A 15,465-nucleotide genomic window follows, 5' to 3' on the forward strand; every position below is an offset into this window, starting at 1 on the left:
ATATTATTATTTCTTCCTGAATAACAGTGAACAAACTGTTTATCAGAATATAAAGTTGTCATAGGAAAAAAACATAAGAAAATCAGTACTTCATTTAGGCACTATATAGGCCCTCCAATCTTATATGTTTGCAATGTTTTAAAATTTCATATCCCTGGCAATCTGTTAAACATAATATCGCTAGAATATGTGGGGCTGCTGCCATTGGGAACACTTTCCTGTCCTGAGGAAAGTGGTGCGAAGGAAGACAGAAGGCCTGTCCTGGACCACCCTGGCACACACTGGTCAGGCGGCCAGCAGGCTCATTCTTCACTTTCAGTGATACGCTGATTGTAAGAGTAGAAGGCTGAGAGCAAAGTGACAACAAATGTGTGGTTCATTCAGCTTTTTAACAAATAAAAGTAACTGAGCAGTACTCAAAACCTTGGCTCAGAAAGGTGAATATCCTAATGGCAAGGCAATGTCAGCTTTCACTTCACTAGTTCGTGCTAACGCTCTGAAATTGCAGTTTTATCATAGGTCTTGGTTTGTTTTGTTCACTTCTACATCCTGAGAATCTGAAAAGCATTTGACATATATGATCTACTCAGTAAATACTTATTAAATAAACCCTATAGAAAAGAGATGAACAACCTCTTTGTGTTCTCCATGTACTTCCTGGAATTGCTGTTATGTCCAAGGCTTTTACTACCACTGGTAATTACTTATGACTTTGCATGAGCTTCAGAGAAAACTGAACTTAGATGTGCTATGAGCACACACATCAATCACCTGTATTTCATTATAAGCAAAATTAAACTTATCTTTCTCCTGAAAATTTTAACTCTCTCAAATATTCACCATCTACCCATTAATGTAGGATATATTTTAGACTTTTCTCTATCCCTATCTTATTTCCCACTACATCCATTATACCTATTTAGTATTGTTCACATCCTTCCTCACCCAATTGTTCTCACAACTTACTGCTTTAGTTCACATTCTCTTTATTTCTAATTGGGCTGTTAAAATCAGAGCTCACCAGACCCACCTGCCCCCTTCCTCAGCCCTCTCCACCCAAAATACTTGGAATGTATAGTAATTCTTCAAGATCAGTGGTCTTCAAATGTTCATTTTTGTTTTTTCTCCTTTACTAAAAGAATTTTGAAAAATCATTCATATTTCCTCTTATGTTTTTAAGTTGACCTCTATACTTTTTATGGTAAGTTTAAATAGTTACAAAATATGTGATTTCTAGCATACCTATTGGCATTTTTAGACAAAAAAATTCATATGATTTTTAAATGGATTTCATAGGTTGTAAATACCACAGTGATTTGATACCTACCTGTTTCTGATTAAAATGTACATCAACTTCTTTTTCTCCTTCAATCATTTTTCCATTCCACTTTACCCCAAAATATTATTTTAATGTAATTCATTTTCTTTTATGTTGGAGAGTCCTTTATTCCTTGCCCCATTATACTTTTCTAAAAGATTTTAATATATTAAAATTGAGTTTTTTTAATTTCTTGTGACCACAAGATTCTAAGAGATAAATACACAATTCACTAAACACACACGCACACACACACACACACAATGTGTAAATGTATATACAGTGGGACCTTGACTTATGAGTGTCCTGACTAATGAGTTTTTTGAGATACGAGCTGTCTCTCGGCCGATTTTTTGCCTTGAGTTGTGAGCTAAAATTCGGGCTATGAGCCAGCTTCAGATACCCCACCGCTAGTTGGCGCAGCGAACGTCACAGTGAATGCCACAACATCAGCCCAGCATCACGTGTCTCACTCGTTCACTTTTGATTTGACATACGAGTAATTTGAGTTACAAGCTCTGTCACGGAACAAATTAAACTCGTAAGTTAAGGCCCCACTGTATAGCTATATATTCTGGATAGAGAACATACCCTATATAATAAAATGCTAATACGCAAATTGACCAAACAGCAGACCAACCAGTCACTATGACGTGCACTGACCACCAGGAGGCAGACGCTCACTGCAGGAGCTACCCCCTGGTGGTTGTGCAGTGGCGGTGGTGGGCCTAAGCCGGCAGTCAGACATCCCCTGAGGGCTCCTGGACTGCGAGAGGGTGCAGGCCAGTCTGAGGAACCCCCATGAGTGCACGAATTTTGTGCACTGGGCCACTAATATTATATAATGTAACAAGAGTTTAAAAGTTTCCCTTAAACTTTAGAGAGGATAAGTGACATAATCAACTCTATTTTTTTATTCAAACATATTGAAAACTCAGAATGAATTCAAGCAATTGGGACTTAGAGATAATCAGAAAGCTCACCCAAGAATCAAATAATACAAATAAAAAGTGATAATCAATATTCTCTTACAATCAGTGCATGTGAACCTGTGTGTGGTATATAGAATTCAATTATGGCCCCCAAGATTCCCACCCACTGGTGTACACACTGTATAACTCTCACCCCTTGAGTGTGGGTGTGAACATTATGGAACCGCTCCTGCCATTAACTTATTAGCTTATATTAGCTTCATAAAAATGAAGTGAATTTGCAGATGCAGTTAAAGTCCCTCATTAAAATCTACTTTATATTAATTAAAGAAAGATTACCTTAGATGAGTCTTTCCTAATTAAGCAAGCTCTTTAAAAGAGGGTATAGGGGTAAGAAGCTCAAAGGAACAGAAAGCTATCCTGTTGGCTTTTAAGAGATAAACTGACTTATTGTGGAGAGGGTCAGATAGTAAGAAACAACAGGCATTCTCTATGAGCTGAGGACTTCGGCACTACAACCACAAGAAACTGAATTCTGCCAATAACCAGTGAACTTGGAATGGAACCCCGAGTCTTAGATGAGACTGTAGTTCTGGCAGGCATCTGGATCACAGCTTTGTGAGATCCAATAGTAAGAACCCACCTAAGTCATGCCTGCACTAATGACCAACAGAATTTATGAGATAATAAATATGCATTGTTTTAAGCCATCAAATTATTTTTGTAATTTGTTATGCAGCAGTAGAAAACAAATACACAATTGAAATTTGATTTTACATTATAGGCTTTACCAAACTAATACCAAGTTTCTTGATTTTGCATTATAAGCTTTATTATATATTGAAGCCAAAATATTATGAAAGGATATTCATAAAACATTATCTCATACTTTGCAGAATTCCAAATGTCAACTTTTATTCATTTTATAAACTAAAAGCTTCCCTGTAATAAATTATTTCTAAAATATTTCCAAAGCTCAGAAGAGTATTTTAATCTTAACTTTAGGTTTGCCTCACAAGTTCTACCATTTTCTTAGAATTAGCATCCTATAAACACCACCCTCTGTTTAACAAAGCCATCAGAATTATTGCATGCTACTTGCAATAATTAGTTGACTTTTCCTCAGACAGAAAAGAAAGATAATCTATGTAATAGTTAGGAAGTGTGATATTCATTCCATTTCTCTCCTCTCCTAATGTCCTTTAACAATAACCAAAGATTGGTTGGGAAAATGAAGAGGAGAGCAACACATGGATATTTTGTGTGGGGTGGGGGGAGTGGTATCAGTTGAAGGGTGAATGTGCAGGTGAGTATGCTTGTGTGTATGCCTAAAACACACCAAAAATACAAGAGACAATTTATGAGAGTACCTAAGACACACACACACACACACACACACACACACAGGGAAGGAAAACAGTTGTTTTGCTGTACCTAAAATGGTCTAATGATGGAAAGAGTAACAAGATTTTAAAAGCCAACAAGTGGAACTAATTCAATCTATACAGGGACACACTGTCACAGGAGCTGTCTTTTATTTTAAAGGTCCGAGCAGATGATTAAATTTCCTTGGAACATTGTGTTCACACTGAGAGCCTTCCAGATTCTGCAGTTACTTCACATATGCCAGACATGGCCCTTTCTATGGGCTTTGATTTGTCCCAAACACTTCCTTTTATTAGCAGGTCTAAGTGAAGAGAGATTTACCTTGGCAGTATCATACTGTGGATAACACCAAATTAGGTTTGTTCAAAGGACTATCCCCATCCTCTTTATAATATCAAGTCAGTTATATCATTATTACACCTTACTAAATGTATGCAGTTCTACTGTTCTTAAAGCATTTTAGAATTCAGCTGAAAAAAAATAAGACCCATCTGTACTCATGTAAATAAAAGCATGTCTATGCCTAATTATTATCCATTAATATTATTTCAGAAAAGAGTAAAAATATGTGAGTGAACCATGGAGGAGAGGACCAAACATACAGATTTAAAGGGATACCACAAAGCAAGTGAGAAAAGAAACTTTTTACCATAAATTCAGAGAGTGGGAGTGGGTAAAGGACAGTACCTAGAGAAGAATTGTAGAACTGCTAAGAGAGGTTGGAAGAGAATGCAGGTTGTGTACAAGGACAGCCTTGGGGACCAGCTCCTAGAAATGAAAGATTTGTTATTCATCACTGCAGCTTCTGTCCTTCACCAGAGGAGGCTCACAGTGAGCGGACAGCCAATGTAACGTCTGGGGAGGAAAGGTAAGGAAAGGATACAGGATTGGTGACATTATGACACTTCATATAATCTCTGATCTTTTTCTCCTTCTGTGGATTTTTTTTTTCCTTGATGACATGAGAATGCTTAGGACTTTTAATAAGTATAAATGTTTTGTGAGTATGTGTGCACTTGTGTATTTCTCTCTTTCAAAATTATGGATTGGGTAGGATTATGTAACACATTTTTAAAATATTAAAAACCTGCACACAGTAAAGCATCAAGTAAAATAGTTGTTAACCAGTCTCACTAATAATCACCTGCTTCGATTCAATCTGTGGGAGGAAAAGGAAGCAATAAATTTGACCCTAACTTACCACACATTTTAATTGCACAGTACTCCCAAGGGGTGTCAGGGTCAAGAGTATAGCACCATGGCCTCGGCTTGCCATCAGGATTGCGGCAATAATTATCATCAAAGCCCTTGTCAGGATATCTGCAAACCACACCAACAAAAGTGTCACGTAAATCTGCCTGGAAACACCTCCTAGCCCCCAGCTCAGAAAATAACCTCTGATCCAGCTCAGATACTGCTAGCTGAGGGGACTAATAATAAAAAAAAGTTCTCTGTGTTTCACCTTACAGGGACTGCTAATCATTGTTGAATCTATGAACTTACATATTCCACCAAGTATAGAGTACCATCACCTTTACTAATAAGTTAAGTCCATTGGGTACCTGTCTACCATTAGAGGTCCAAAACCTAAACCTCTTTTCATAAAGCCCAATTAAGAACAGATTACACAAACATCACCTCGTGTAAAATACTCATTTAAAAAACAGGTCTTCTTCCATGGCAGGCTTTAAGTTTAAACCAAAAGGTAGGTTTCAAGAGCTGTTACTAATGATATAGCTCAATTCTGGAACCAGAGCCTTTCTAGGTCATGCCCTCACCTTCCCTGGAGCAAGAGACAAACTCCATCACACCCCTTTCTCCCTACCCGCCTCCCTTTCAATTAGCTGGGGCCTGCATAGGTGACTTGATTTTAATTGCTACCATGTCCCTTCTGCTCTCACTTGAAGGATGAGAGATGCACTGAAAAAGAAAGCCAAGTTCTAACCTCATTTAGAAGAACAATAAATAAAAATATAAAGAAGAAAAAACACGTTTCTAAAAACACATTTCTAAACAGAGATAGGGAGAAAGCTTCCTCTGGAATTATTATCTGTATTTTTATTCTTTATAATAAAAACAAGATTTTTTTTTTTCAACTAAAGTGTTTCATGTGAAATGAATGGGCCAAAGTAGATAGTATTTCTTTTAACCATTTAAGTTCCAAAACCTACTTCTGAGGAGAAAATAGACTTGGTTAAAATTTCAAAATATAGCAGGGTAGCCCTAGCCAGTTTGGCCCTGTGGATAAAGTGGCCGCCTGCAGACTGAAGGGCCCCAGGTTTGGTTCCAGTCTAGAGGCACATGCCCAGGTTGCAAGCTCGATCCCCACTGGGGGGCGTGCAGGAGGCAGCCAATCAATGGTTCTCTCTCATCATTGATGTTTCCCTCTCTCCCTCTTCCTTCTTCTCTGAAATCAATACAAATGTATTTTTAAAAACTACAGCAGGATAAATCAGCCAAAGAATCATTTGCTCTGCCTTCCATTCCCTTTCCCTGGGCAGGACCTCTGTCAGGTTGTCACCCATGGGAGCCCATTTTACCTAACTCACGGAAGATGTGGCTCTAGAAAGAGTCTGGCTTGTATTTTAGCAAGAATGCCCGCTCCCAGAGCTCAGGTTGGTCAAAGAGGTCATTATTGAAAGGGCCTCTGTCTTTTTTCTGCTGTGGAAGAGAAAGAGGAAGCTCCTGTTAGTGCTTCCCTTTCACTTTCCACGGGTGCTCCTCAGGACTGTCCTGATTTCTGGGAATTGGAATCTAGTCAGCCAGGACCAATTGGAGTGTACACAGCACTCAGGTACTTCATCATAAATCCCTTTGCCCAAGACTTTCCAGAAAACACTGTATAAAGAGAATTTCCATTTCTGTTTGTCAGGGAGCAAATAACAGCTTGAGAAAAGAATCGCTGGGAGCACGGTTGGTGGTATTTTACCTTTCTGGCATGAATTTGTGCCGATGTGGCGTCTGATGATCCCAGCGCTGACAAATCTTGCCTGATTCGGTATGATCCATGGGGCCTCGATAACTTTCCCCATTGCAGGTCATGCATTCTACTAATAAAATCAAAGCATGGCATGTTAATTGCTTCTGACAGAAAAATCAAAAACACCACTGTTCCATTTAAAGAACAGTAAATCATCTGTTTCACAAAGAGATTTCTAGAAAAAACTTACATGTCATTTTAACTTTAAATTATGGCCTAATGTCCATAAAGAGTGACATAAAATCCTCCTTACAGAACTTTTCATATAGCTTAAATGAGATTTTTGTCCTCAGTGTCATACAGATTTACCACAGGACCAGGAAATTACCTTTCTAATTTTTCAATAACTGTCCAAAGGTACTTAGAAACTGGAAATAGCAGATAGAGCCTTGGGGTTTTCCTCTTGGTTTGTCTAAGCTGCAAGGGATCTCAGTAGTTATACTGTCAGTACAATAAAGCCCCCCTCTCAGCCGAACCTCCAATGACATGCACCGGAAATGAGTGTACATCTTACTCATATGGTCAATGCCCAAATTGGGATGAGACAGATTGTAGAGACCAGCTTTGCATACAAATCTGCTACTATTCAAAGAATATTTTAAAAGAAGAAACCATAGCTCCTTCCTGCTAGCAAATATCCATGTTGAATAACTGTGCAGGCTTTACTTTGATCTAGCTGAGGATAGAAGTTGGCCTACTATTGAACTCCTTGTACTCCCTGTTTCTAAAATGTTTTCAGTTGACCTAGGTATGCAGAATCTTACTGATGATTCTGTGTGGTTAATTAATAGTTCTCTTCTGGCTGGCCTCTTATGTCACACTGAAAACCCTGAATCACATCAACTATCTGAAAAAAAGATACTTCTCAAATGGACAGGTTGATTTGTAGTCCTACAGGCACCCTGTGGAATAAATCATTGCTTAGCTTTCCTATGGGTCAGGCAAACTTCCCCAAACACATCATTTGTATCTTGTGAATACTGATCATCTACCTTTACTGAAAGGGAGCAAAGATGTCAATGTTTAGTTTTATCTACCAAGATCTAGCCTAATTAGCATTTGTAATAACTTGGGGGTATAATATCAGAAAAATCACTTTTGAACCTTTGATTTGTATCATCTAATAGGACATTAACTATTAACTCTCCAAAACATGAGACAGTTTGGCTTGATCCATCTACTTCTTTTCATGTAGTTTAATCTGTGAACTAAGACAGGGGACCAATTCAGCTTCCTCTCATTTGGTCCTGAGATTCCCAGACTACAGTCCGTAAGCATGTGCACCCTACATTTCAGGGGTCCAAGAGCATAATGATAACAGTTCTCTGTTTGGGCAAGGCCTCTTCAACACTGAAATGCTCAACATATGTTATGCCTTATCACACGAGAGCTTTCCATTTGAATGCAGTACAGACTGATTTAGTTCCCTTTTTTTAAAAGAATGCAAGATTTGATATCTTCACAGAAAATGATGTGACATTTATCATTGTTGTTTGCTCCTTTGTAATGAATAAAATTGAATGAAAAAATGAATTCAATTAAATGAGAAAATAGAATAAAATACTATGGTCAGACATAAGAGGTAAGGGTCCACATATACAATTTCTAACCTTAGATAGTACTCAAGAAATTAAAATATATCTATTTTGTCTCCTTTAGCAAATGCAGTTTATAAGAGTATATCCCCTTACATGAGAGTACATAAAGTTATTTTCTAGGAGGCTATACTATGGGGATTATTATAAAACATTTTTCCTGGGGACTTCAGGATTTTTTATTTTTCTTTTGACCACTTTCTAGAATGAGTGTGGTAGACCAGTGCTTCTCCAAACTTGAATGTGCATAAAAAGTCACTTTGAGATCTTGTTAAAGGGCAAGTTCTTATAAAGGGTTTGGGGGGTCGGGATGCTCCCAGCGGATGCTGATACTTCTGGTACTTGGATCTCATGGAGAGTAGCAAGTTTGTAGATAATTAGTTCCATTCTAAAAGTTCTAAGTGTTTGTCAGTAATAGCTTTTTAGAAGAGAGTGGATTTTACCTGGTCCTTGAAGGATGAATGAGAGTTGGATAAGCTAAAAAAGGGCAAAATACCATAAAATGGTATAGAAATGTGAATTAGCATGCTATGTTTATAGTAAAGTGAAGAGATGATTATGGATGCAGTTTCAGACCTAGTGAGATTTTTTTAAATAATAAAAGTTAATAAGAATAATGTTGGATTTTGGTAGTCAATGAATGTGTTATGGTGATAGAAGTGAGATTCTAAATATATTATCATTACATGTTCTTTGATTATTCAGTACTTTTAATGTATAAGAAATCATTTGATCTATGTAGTGAGGAAAGAACTCACAAAATCTTAAAGGACTTACCTAAAACAGAAATATGTCAAACTTGTGCTTGGAACACAGGTCTCCTGACCCATAGTCCAGTGTTCTTTCCATTCTCCCTCACTGCTTTTGTGTCCTACATATTTTAATGTGTCCCCTATATATCCTAACTAGTCACACTTTCAGGTAGACTGATAAGAATAATTTCAGAAAGTCAACCTCCCTGACTTTTTCAACATTGTCCCAATTACCTTTTGCTCTCCTGTGTATAACAGTAGGTTGTCCTCCTGTTGGATTTTCACCTATTGGGGCATGTGGAAAAGGAGGCCCTGGGAAAGCAGGTAGATTGACCATCTTTTCCAAGGTTTGTTGTTTTACCACTGCATCAAACCATCAGGTTAGTCTTAAAAAATTACCTCAAGAAAGCCAAACTTTAAGCTCACAGTCACTTTTCAAACTTCCAGAATTCTAAGACTCTTCTAAGTTTTTGTAGCTCAAAGTTAAGCAGTACAGGTAGGACAGGTAGAAACTAAGTCCACCTACTCAAGGAACCAGGTGAAAGCATAAGCTATTTAACAGTACAAGAGGGTGAGCATTGCCCTCCTGCTCTATTTTCTTTTTCTCTCTCTACTGTGGTAAGTGTATTATTTAACCCTTCTAGCAAGTTCTTTTCTTAAAAAAAAAAAAAAAAAAAAAGAACAAACAAAAAGTACAAAAAAGTAAAATACTAATCCAGATCACATAAATGCAAACTAATTATTTCTATTCATAAGTAGATTGTTTTTTCTGAATATAGTTTTGACCTAAATAGTAGTAGAAAATTATAAAATGACACATAATTATAACATAAGTAGGATTAACGTAACATCATTCTCACCATATTAACTAATTAACAAAAAATATTGTGTTCCGTTTTTCTCAATCATAAAACCACAGTAATCTGAGTTTAAGAGTAAAAGAGATATTTCAAAAAGTATTTCTCAGAAAATTCCATGCTGGTGATTATTTCAGAACAACTGAATGTTTAAAATATGGATAGTCTCACAAATCCATATTTATAAATACTAGTAATAGTTTTATTTAAGCCTTGTTTTTTTTAAAGTCATTCTCCATGCAGAGTATGGATTTAACACACAGTTTTATTTGGGATATTATGTGTGAGACATTAAAAAATAATGATTATGGCTTAAAATGTATTTACTCGGATATCTGACAATCATTAAAAAGACATCTGTTCCAATGACTAGTGTTGGCTTTATTTTAAATCCCAAGCAAATGTTAAAACAAGAAATTAGATTTTACAAAGCTCAGTTTTCCACAATCTTTGAATCAAAGATTGACATTTCTACTGGAATGCTTAATATATTTCAAAGTTTGAAATTATAAGAAAATAATATTAATCATCAGACATCAGATATATATTGTCTATGAATCAAACTTTCTGAAAAATTTCAGATGAGTATTTAGTCAAAAGTTTGTTATAAATTTTTCAAAAAATATATACTGTTCTACATGTATTTTTAAAAAAGAACAGTTTGAAGTTTGACTTGAGGCATTTTTCTTGCTTAATTTTAAATATTCAAAACTATTTGATTATTATTACCTCATCCCTAATGATGTAACCTTTGGAAATTGCCATTTAATAAATTAATATACATAGATAAAAATGGCTCACTGATGATATTAAGTATTCTGGATTTTGAGGTTTCCCCCTTACATTTGTATCTTAATATAAATGAACATCATTTGTACATTATTTTGAGTATTTTATTACTTATTTTATAAAGAGCTATTTTTCTTTATTGATGTATTGATAGTGCTTATTATTTTAGATCCTCTTTATTAAAATCTGCTAAAACATTGTTCATTATAGAATGAATTTAAACATCACAACTCAGTTCACACTCCCTGAGATATGTTCAGCCTATAGGGCAGGTAGGTGTTGGTTTACTTCTCTTACAGGAGGGTTTTTCTACTATTGTCAGATTTCTAATTGTTTCCAGAAAAAGCATATCTGCAACCTTCAGTGCCATTGTAACCATCAGCATCATGCACCATTATACTAAATAGTAATGCCCTTTCCAAGGGAGCTGTAATGACCTAAAATGATTATTAAAGGATGTTAGAGGTATATAATCTAATGACATAAGAATAACTGGAAAGAGGACTTCTACAATTACTTATTTTCTAGCATGTTTGTTCTACATTAATTATCAGTTCAGATCTATGCCAGTGTATTTTGATAAGGTTTCTCTTATAAACCAGTGGTTGAAAAATTACATTCTCATACAGACTAGGCAGGTAACATAAATGCTAAACTGTTTACAGTTTGACCATGTTGCCTTCCCTTGAAAACATTTTCCAAGGTCAAACAAAATCAATTACAAAACTCCTTGCGATGACTTTCAACCTCAGAAAATTGTGATAATGGAGAGTTTCCCAAAAGCAGGTTATTTTCTTCCAGGTGTAAATTTAAGACAAACATTAATGACAGACTTATTCATACAAAACAGACTTGTTCATCACGTTATCACAGATCAGTTTATTATTTTTAAAAGAAAAGAAAACAATGATGAAGAAGTTATAGTGAACAGAATACGATATGGAACGAATGAAAAGTAAGAATTTACAAACAGAGATAGAACTGGCTCTAGCACATGAAGTCAATTTTAAATTAACCAACAACAGAAAACAAATCCACCTTCTCTGTGACAGTGAACTAACAATGATTTTTTATGTGAAAATATCAACCTAATACTAAATTGATATTTAGGGAAGAAATGTCTTTTAAAAAACTGGTTCATTAACAAATAGGTAAGATAACTTACTATAAAAATTGGACAGTATTTCAGCAGACCCCCCCCCAAACCCCAAAAACTTCAAAATCCTACTAAATTTCTATCAGAATGTAATCCATGTTTCATTTGGATTCTCAGGATTTTAGGTTCTGAAAGAACAGCTATTTGGTAGCCAGATAACTAAGAAAAATAAACCGTATACAATGCTGAAATGGTTACTCTTCCTTCTCGTCAGTCATTCAGTTTTCCACTGCAAAAGTAAGGACAGTGCCCTCTTATGCTGTGAGAGGAGGTAAAAACATAGACATGGATTTAGGGTGCCTGCCTTCAAGACAGCCTTGACCTCTTCAGGTGCTATTCTGAACAGTGTTCCAGTCTATGTGTTAGATTTGGTTCTAGTCACGTTTGCACCAAAACGCACACAGGTGTGTCCAATTCCCATGACCCCCTCCCATATACCCTTCTGGGTTCATATAGCCTTGCTGCACCGCTGCTGTGGAAGCAGGAGTTTGATGACTAGAGAATTAGCTCTACTCATACATAAAGAGCTAAGTTGCATTTGGTTCCTTTCAGATGATGTATGGAAACAGACTTTGAGGCACGTGAGCTCCACACGGTTAATGAAAAAGTCCAAGCTTATACTCTCCCCAGAATGATGCCTCAGGCCTCTTAAACTCACAAACTGATAACTCGCTCCCTTAGTCTGCATTCATCTGGTGATGATCAGGTTTTAACACTGTGTATAAAAGGCTCTATTAATTCTCTGGGTGTGTTTGAATTAACAGCATATTCATTGCGATTTGGTTTGTTTTTGTTAACCTTTCATGCGAGCGGCAGATCTACACAAAGGAGGAGCTGAGTGCCCCTGAGCGCACGGCATTCAGGCTCATTTACCTTCTGAACACTGAGGAATGTCACAGACTTCGTAGCGTACCTCGGGATTGCTTGTGAAACACCACGGTCCCCCTTCTTCCCCTCGAGGATTTCGACAGTAGTTTTCCTGTAGGTCTTTACCCCGATAGCTCGAAGGCAAAAAGCTAGTTTTAAAATGATAATCATTACAGTATAAGCGCATGCAACTTTACGGTGGGCCTATTAAATTTACTAATTAGTGGGTACGTTTTCCCTGAAAGTGGAGAAACATTTATTCTAACTCAGATCTCCATACACAGGGTGGGTGGGGCAAACGTAGGTTTACAGTTTGTGAGTATGCAAAACACAGAGTTTATTCTTGTATTATTACTTATTAATTATGTATTGTTTTCCATATAGACAACTGTAAACCTACTTCTGCCCCACCCTGTATATTAACTTTAAGTGTTATTTCCATCCATTCTTAAAATCCTTAAATTTTATAAACACTTAGCTAACAATTCACATGCTCAACATCATTAAGAATGATTTATCTCTGGATTTTTCAAGAGCCAAACATTTAAGAACCTAGTGAACATTGTTTGTACCACAATTTCTAAGCCTCATTCAAAGGCAGCAAGTGATTGAGCAAGGCCACCAAGAAGAAAACTGAAGAAACACTGCAATTGACCTTGAAAGCTCACAGTTACGCTGCTTATCCCACATAATTGCTTGTTTATTTGTTGCTTTTATTATGAAGAATGTCCCTCCTATTTTCTGAACAACTGAGAAACAGCTTGATGAAGTAACAGGAACAAAGGGTCTAGAATCAAATTAAACCTGGACTCAAATTTCAACTCTCTCACTTACTAACTGGAGACCCAGCAGGTAATTTGGCCTCTCAGCCTATTAGCTTACCTGTACAATGAATATAACCATAACTTATAACACAGTACACTGTGTCACCATATCTTACACAGTATACAGTTGTTTTGAGAAGTTCTAAGAGATGACAGAGTAACTGACAATAAATGCTACCTATTAAGCACACTCCACTTAGTAGTCTTTACTCTGTGGAAGTAAAAATTAAACAATTGAATGAACAATTAAAGCCCATATGATTTCACTAGTTTCCTAACAGTTTTCATTTTGAAAGGAAAAAGGAGTCATCTTTTGTCTTAGTTTTAGTCCTGTTATTCCAGAATAATTTAGGATACCTTTTGTATGTGCCAGTGCTTGAAATTTTCTTTCATTTTTGTCAGTTCTCCAATTTTTTATAATAACTTTTAATGAAATACTATTCTGATAGAATCAAAACTGATTTTACTCTTTTTCATAAAGTAATGTATTAATCAAATTTACCTTAGAAAATTCTCTTATAACTCTATTTTATGGGAAAGCTTAGTATAATAGAAGAGTCAGAATAATCACAAAATCTCCATTGCTGCCATATATGACACCAGTTCTTAGATACATCTGGGGTTTTCAACTTCCAGATGTATAAGATGAATGGAGTGAATGGGATTATTATGAGGTCCTTCATTTTGTATCATTTTACAGACTCAGTTTACTTAAGAAACTAAATAATGGATTTAGCACATATTAAATGAACACATTAAATATCTAGTTTTAGAGATTTTTGTTCTACACACACACACACACACACACACAAATATATAAACAAATAAACCTTTCCAGTGGATTTTTAAAGTAAAAAAGAAGCTGCGAAGAAGTAGTGAATGAATCAAAAAACAATTTAGTAGGAAAAATACAAGTAGAAAGGTAGATAAAGTGTAAATCAAACCTAAAAGTGGCTGAAAAATGAATAAACTTGTCCCAATAGAGTTAACAAAATGAGAAATGAAAAGATGTGCTTCTTTTCACAATTCTTTATCAATTTATATTGAATTCCTCTTGAAGGCATGCAGGGTAATAAGAATACTGCGTCATCTCTTCTCTTCATTCTTTGGCATATATGACTTTTTACCCAGATTAACTGGTTTTCCTTTGTGCTTTGAGGTGTTAGCATGCTTTTCTGTAGCAGCCTGTACCTGACCGAGGGGTGAAGCCTAGTCCTGCTCTTTTCACTTATTTGTGTTCAGTCAACAAATGTTTATGAAAACCTGTTACACCAAAGCCGTATGCCAGTCAACAGGATTTGTAATAAACTTTTATTTACATATATACTATTGTTGGTTCTTTGTCCTTGTTGGCAAGGCTTTAAGAGAGATAAGTGAAGAAATATTTATAATTGAGTTATATATAAAGGTACTTTGAAATATAAATTAGATCTTCTGGTGCTAGTCACCTTTTCTTTCCTTTTCATATAAACAGCGTTCATAGGAAACTTGATCTGTTCCATCATCTGCTTCATTAATGAATGCTGGGTGGCCAATGAAAGATAGAGGTGTAGATATCAGGTCACCTGATTCTCTGGTTAAGTTTCTATGCTCATTTCATCATCTATCATCATCTTCCCATTAAGCCACTTGTAAAATATTTCAATTTAGGGAGTCAACAACAAATCATTCCTCTAGACAAAGACATTTATATATTTCTTTTTCCATTTCCCATGAAGTTAATCTTTAGTTAACACTTAAAAGTGTTAAGCAATTATGCTGATATTCCAATAAGCTGATAATTGATGATAATTAAGTGTTGCTCCCACTGAATTTTTTAAAATGTTGATTAATGTACAAGATCTTCTCAACCCTAAACTCAAGGAAATGTTTGTTGGAAAAATAGCTGATTGGACTGGAAAGCCTGTTCCCAGGGAGATCTATTTCACATTTACTCCTCTAGCAGAGAATCACAATCATAGAGAAATTGGATTGAAATAAGACCTCTACTGGGTCAGTCCAGTGCACTC

General features: G+C 36.0%; 1 protein-coding gene across 1 annotated transcript in view; it reads right to left on the reverse strand.

Moving 5' to 3' along the window:
* Positions 1-15,465, reverse strand: part of HGF (hepatocyte growth factor) — a 69,142-nt gene that overhangs the window by 39,533 nt on the left and 14,144 nt on the right. Inside the window, exons 5-7 of the mRNA XM_081102775.1 lie at positions 12,639-12,781; positions 6,566-6,686; positions 4,838-4,956 (exon numbers count right to left, since the gene is read on the reverse strand). Of these exons, the coding sequence (XP_080958901.1) occupies positions 4,838-4,956; positions 6,566-6,686; positions 12,639-12,781 (383 nt within the window). The remainder of the gene's footprint in view (positions 1-4,837; positions 4,957-6,565; positions 6,687-12,638; positions 12,782-15,465) is intronic.

Source organism: Myotis nattereri (genome assembly GCF_964212035.1).
Source record: "Myotis nattereri genome assembly, chromosome: 11".
Classification (NCBI taxonomy): Eukaryota; Metazoa; Chordata; class Mammalia; order Chiroptera; family Vespertilionidae; genus Myotis; species Myotis nattereri.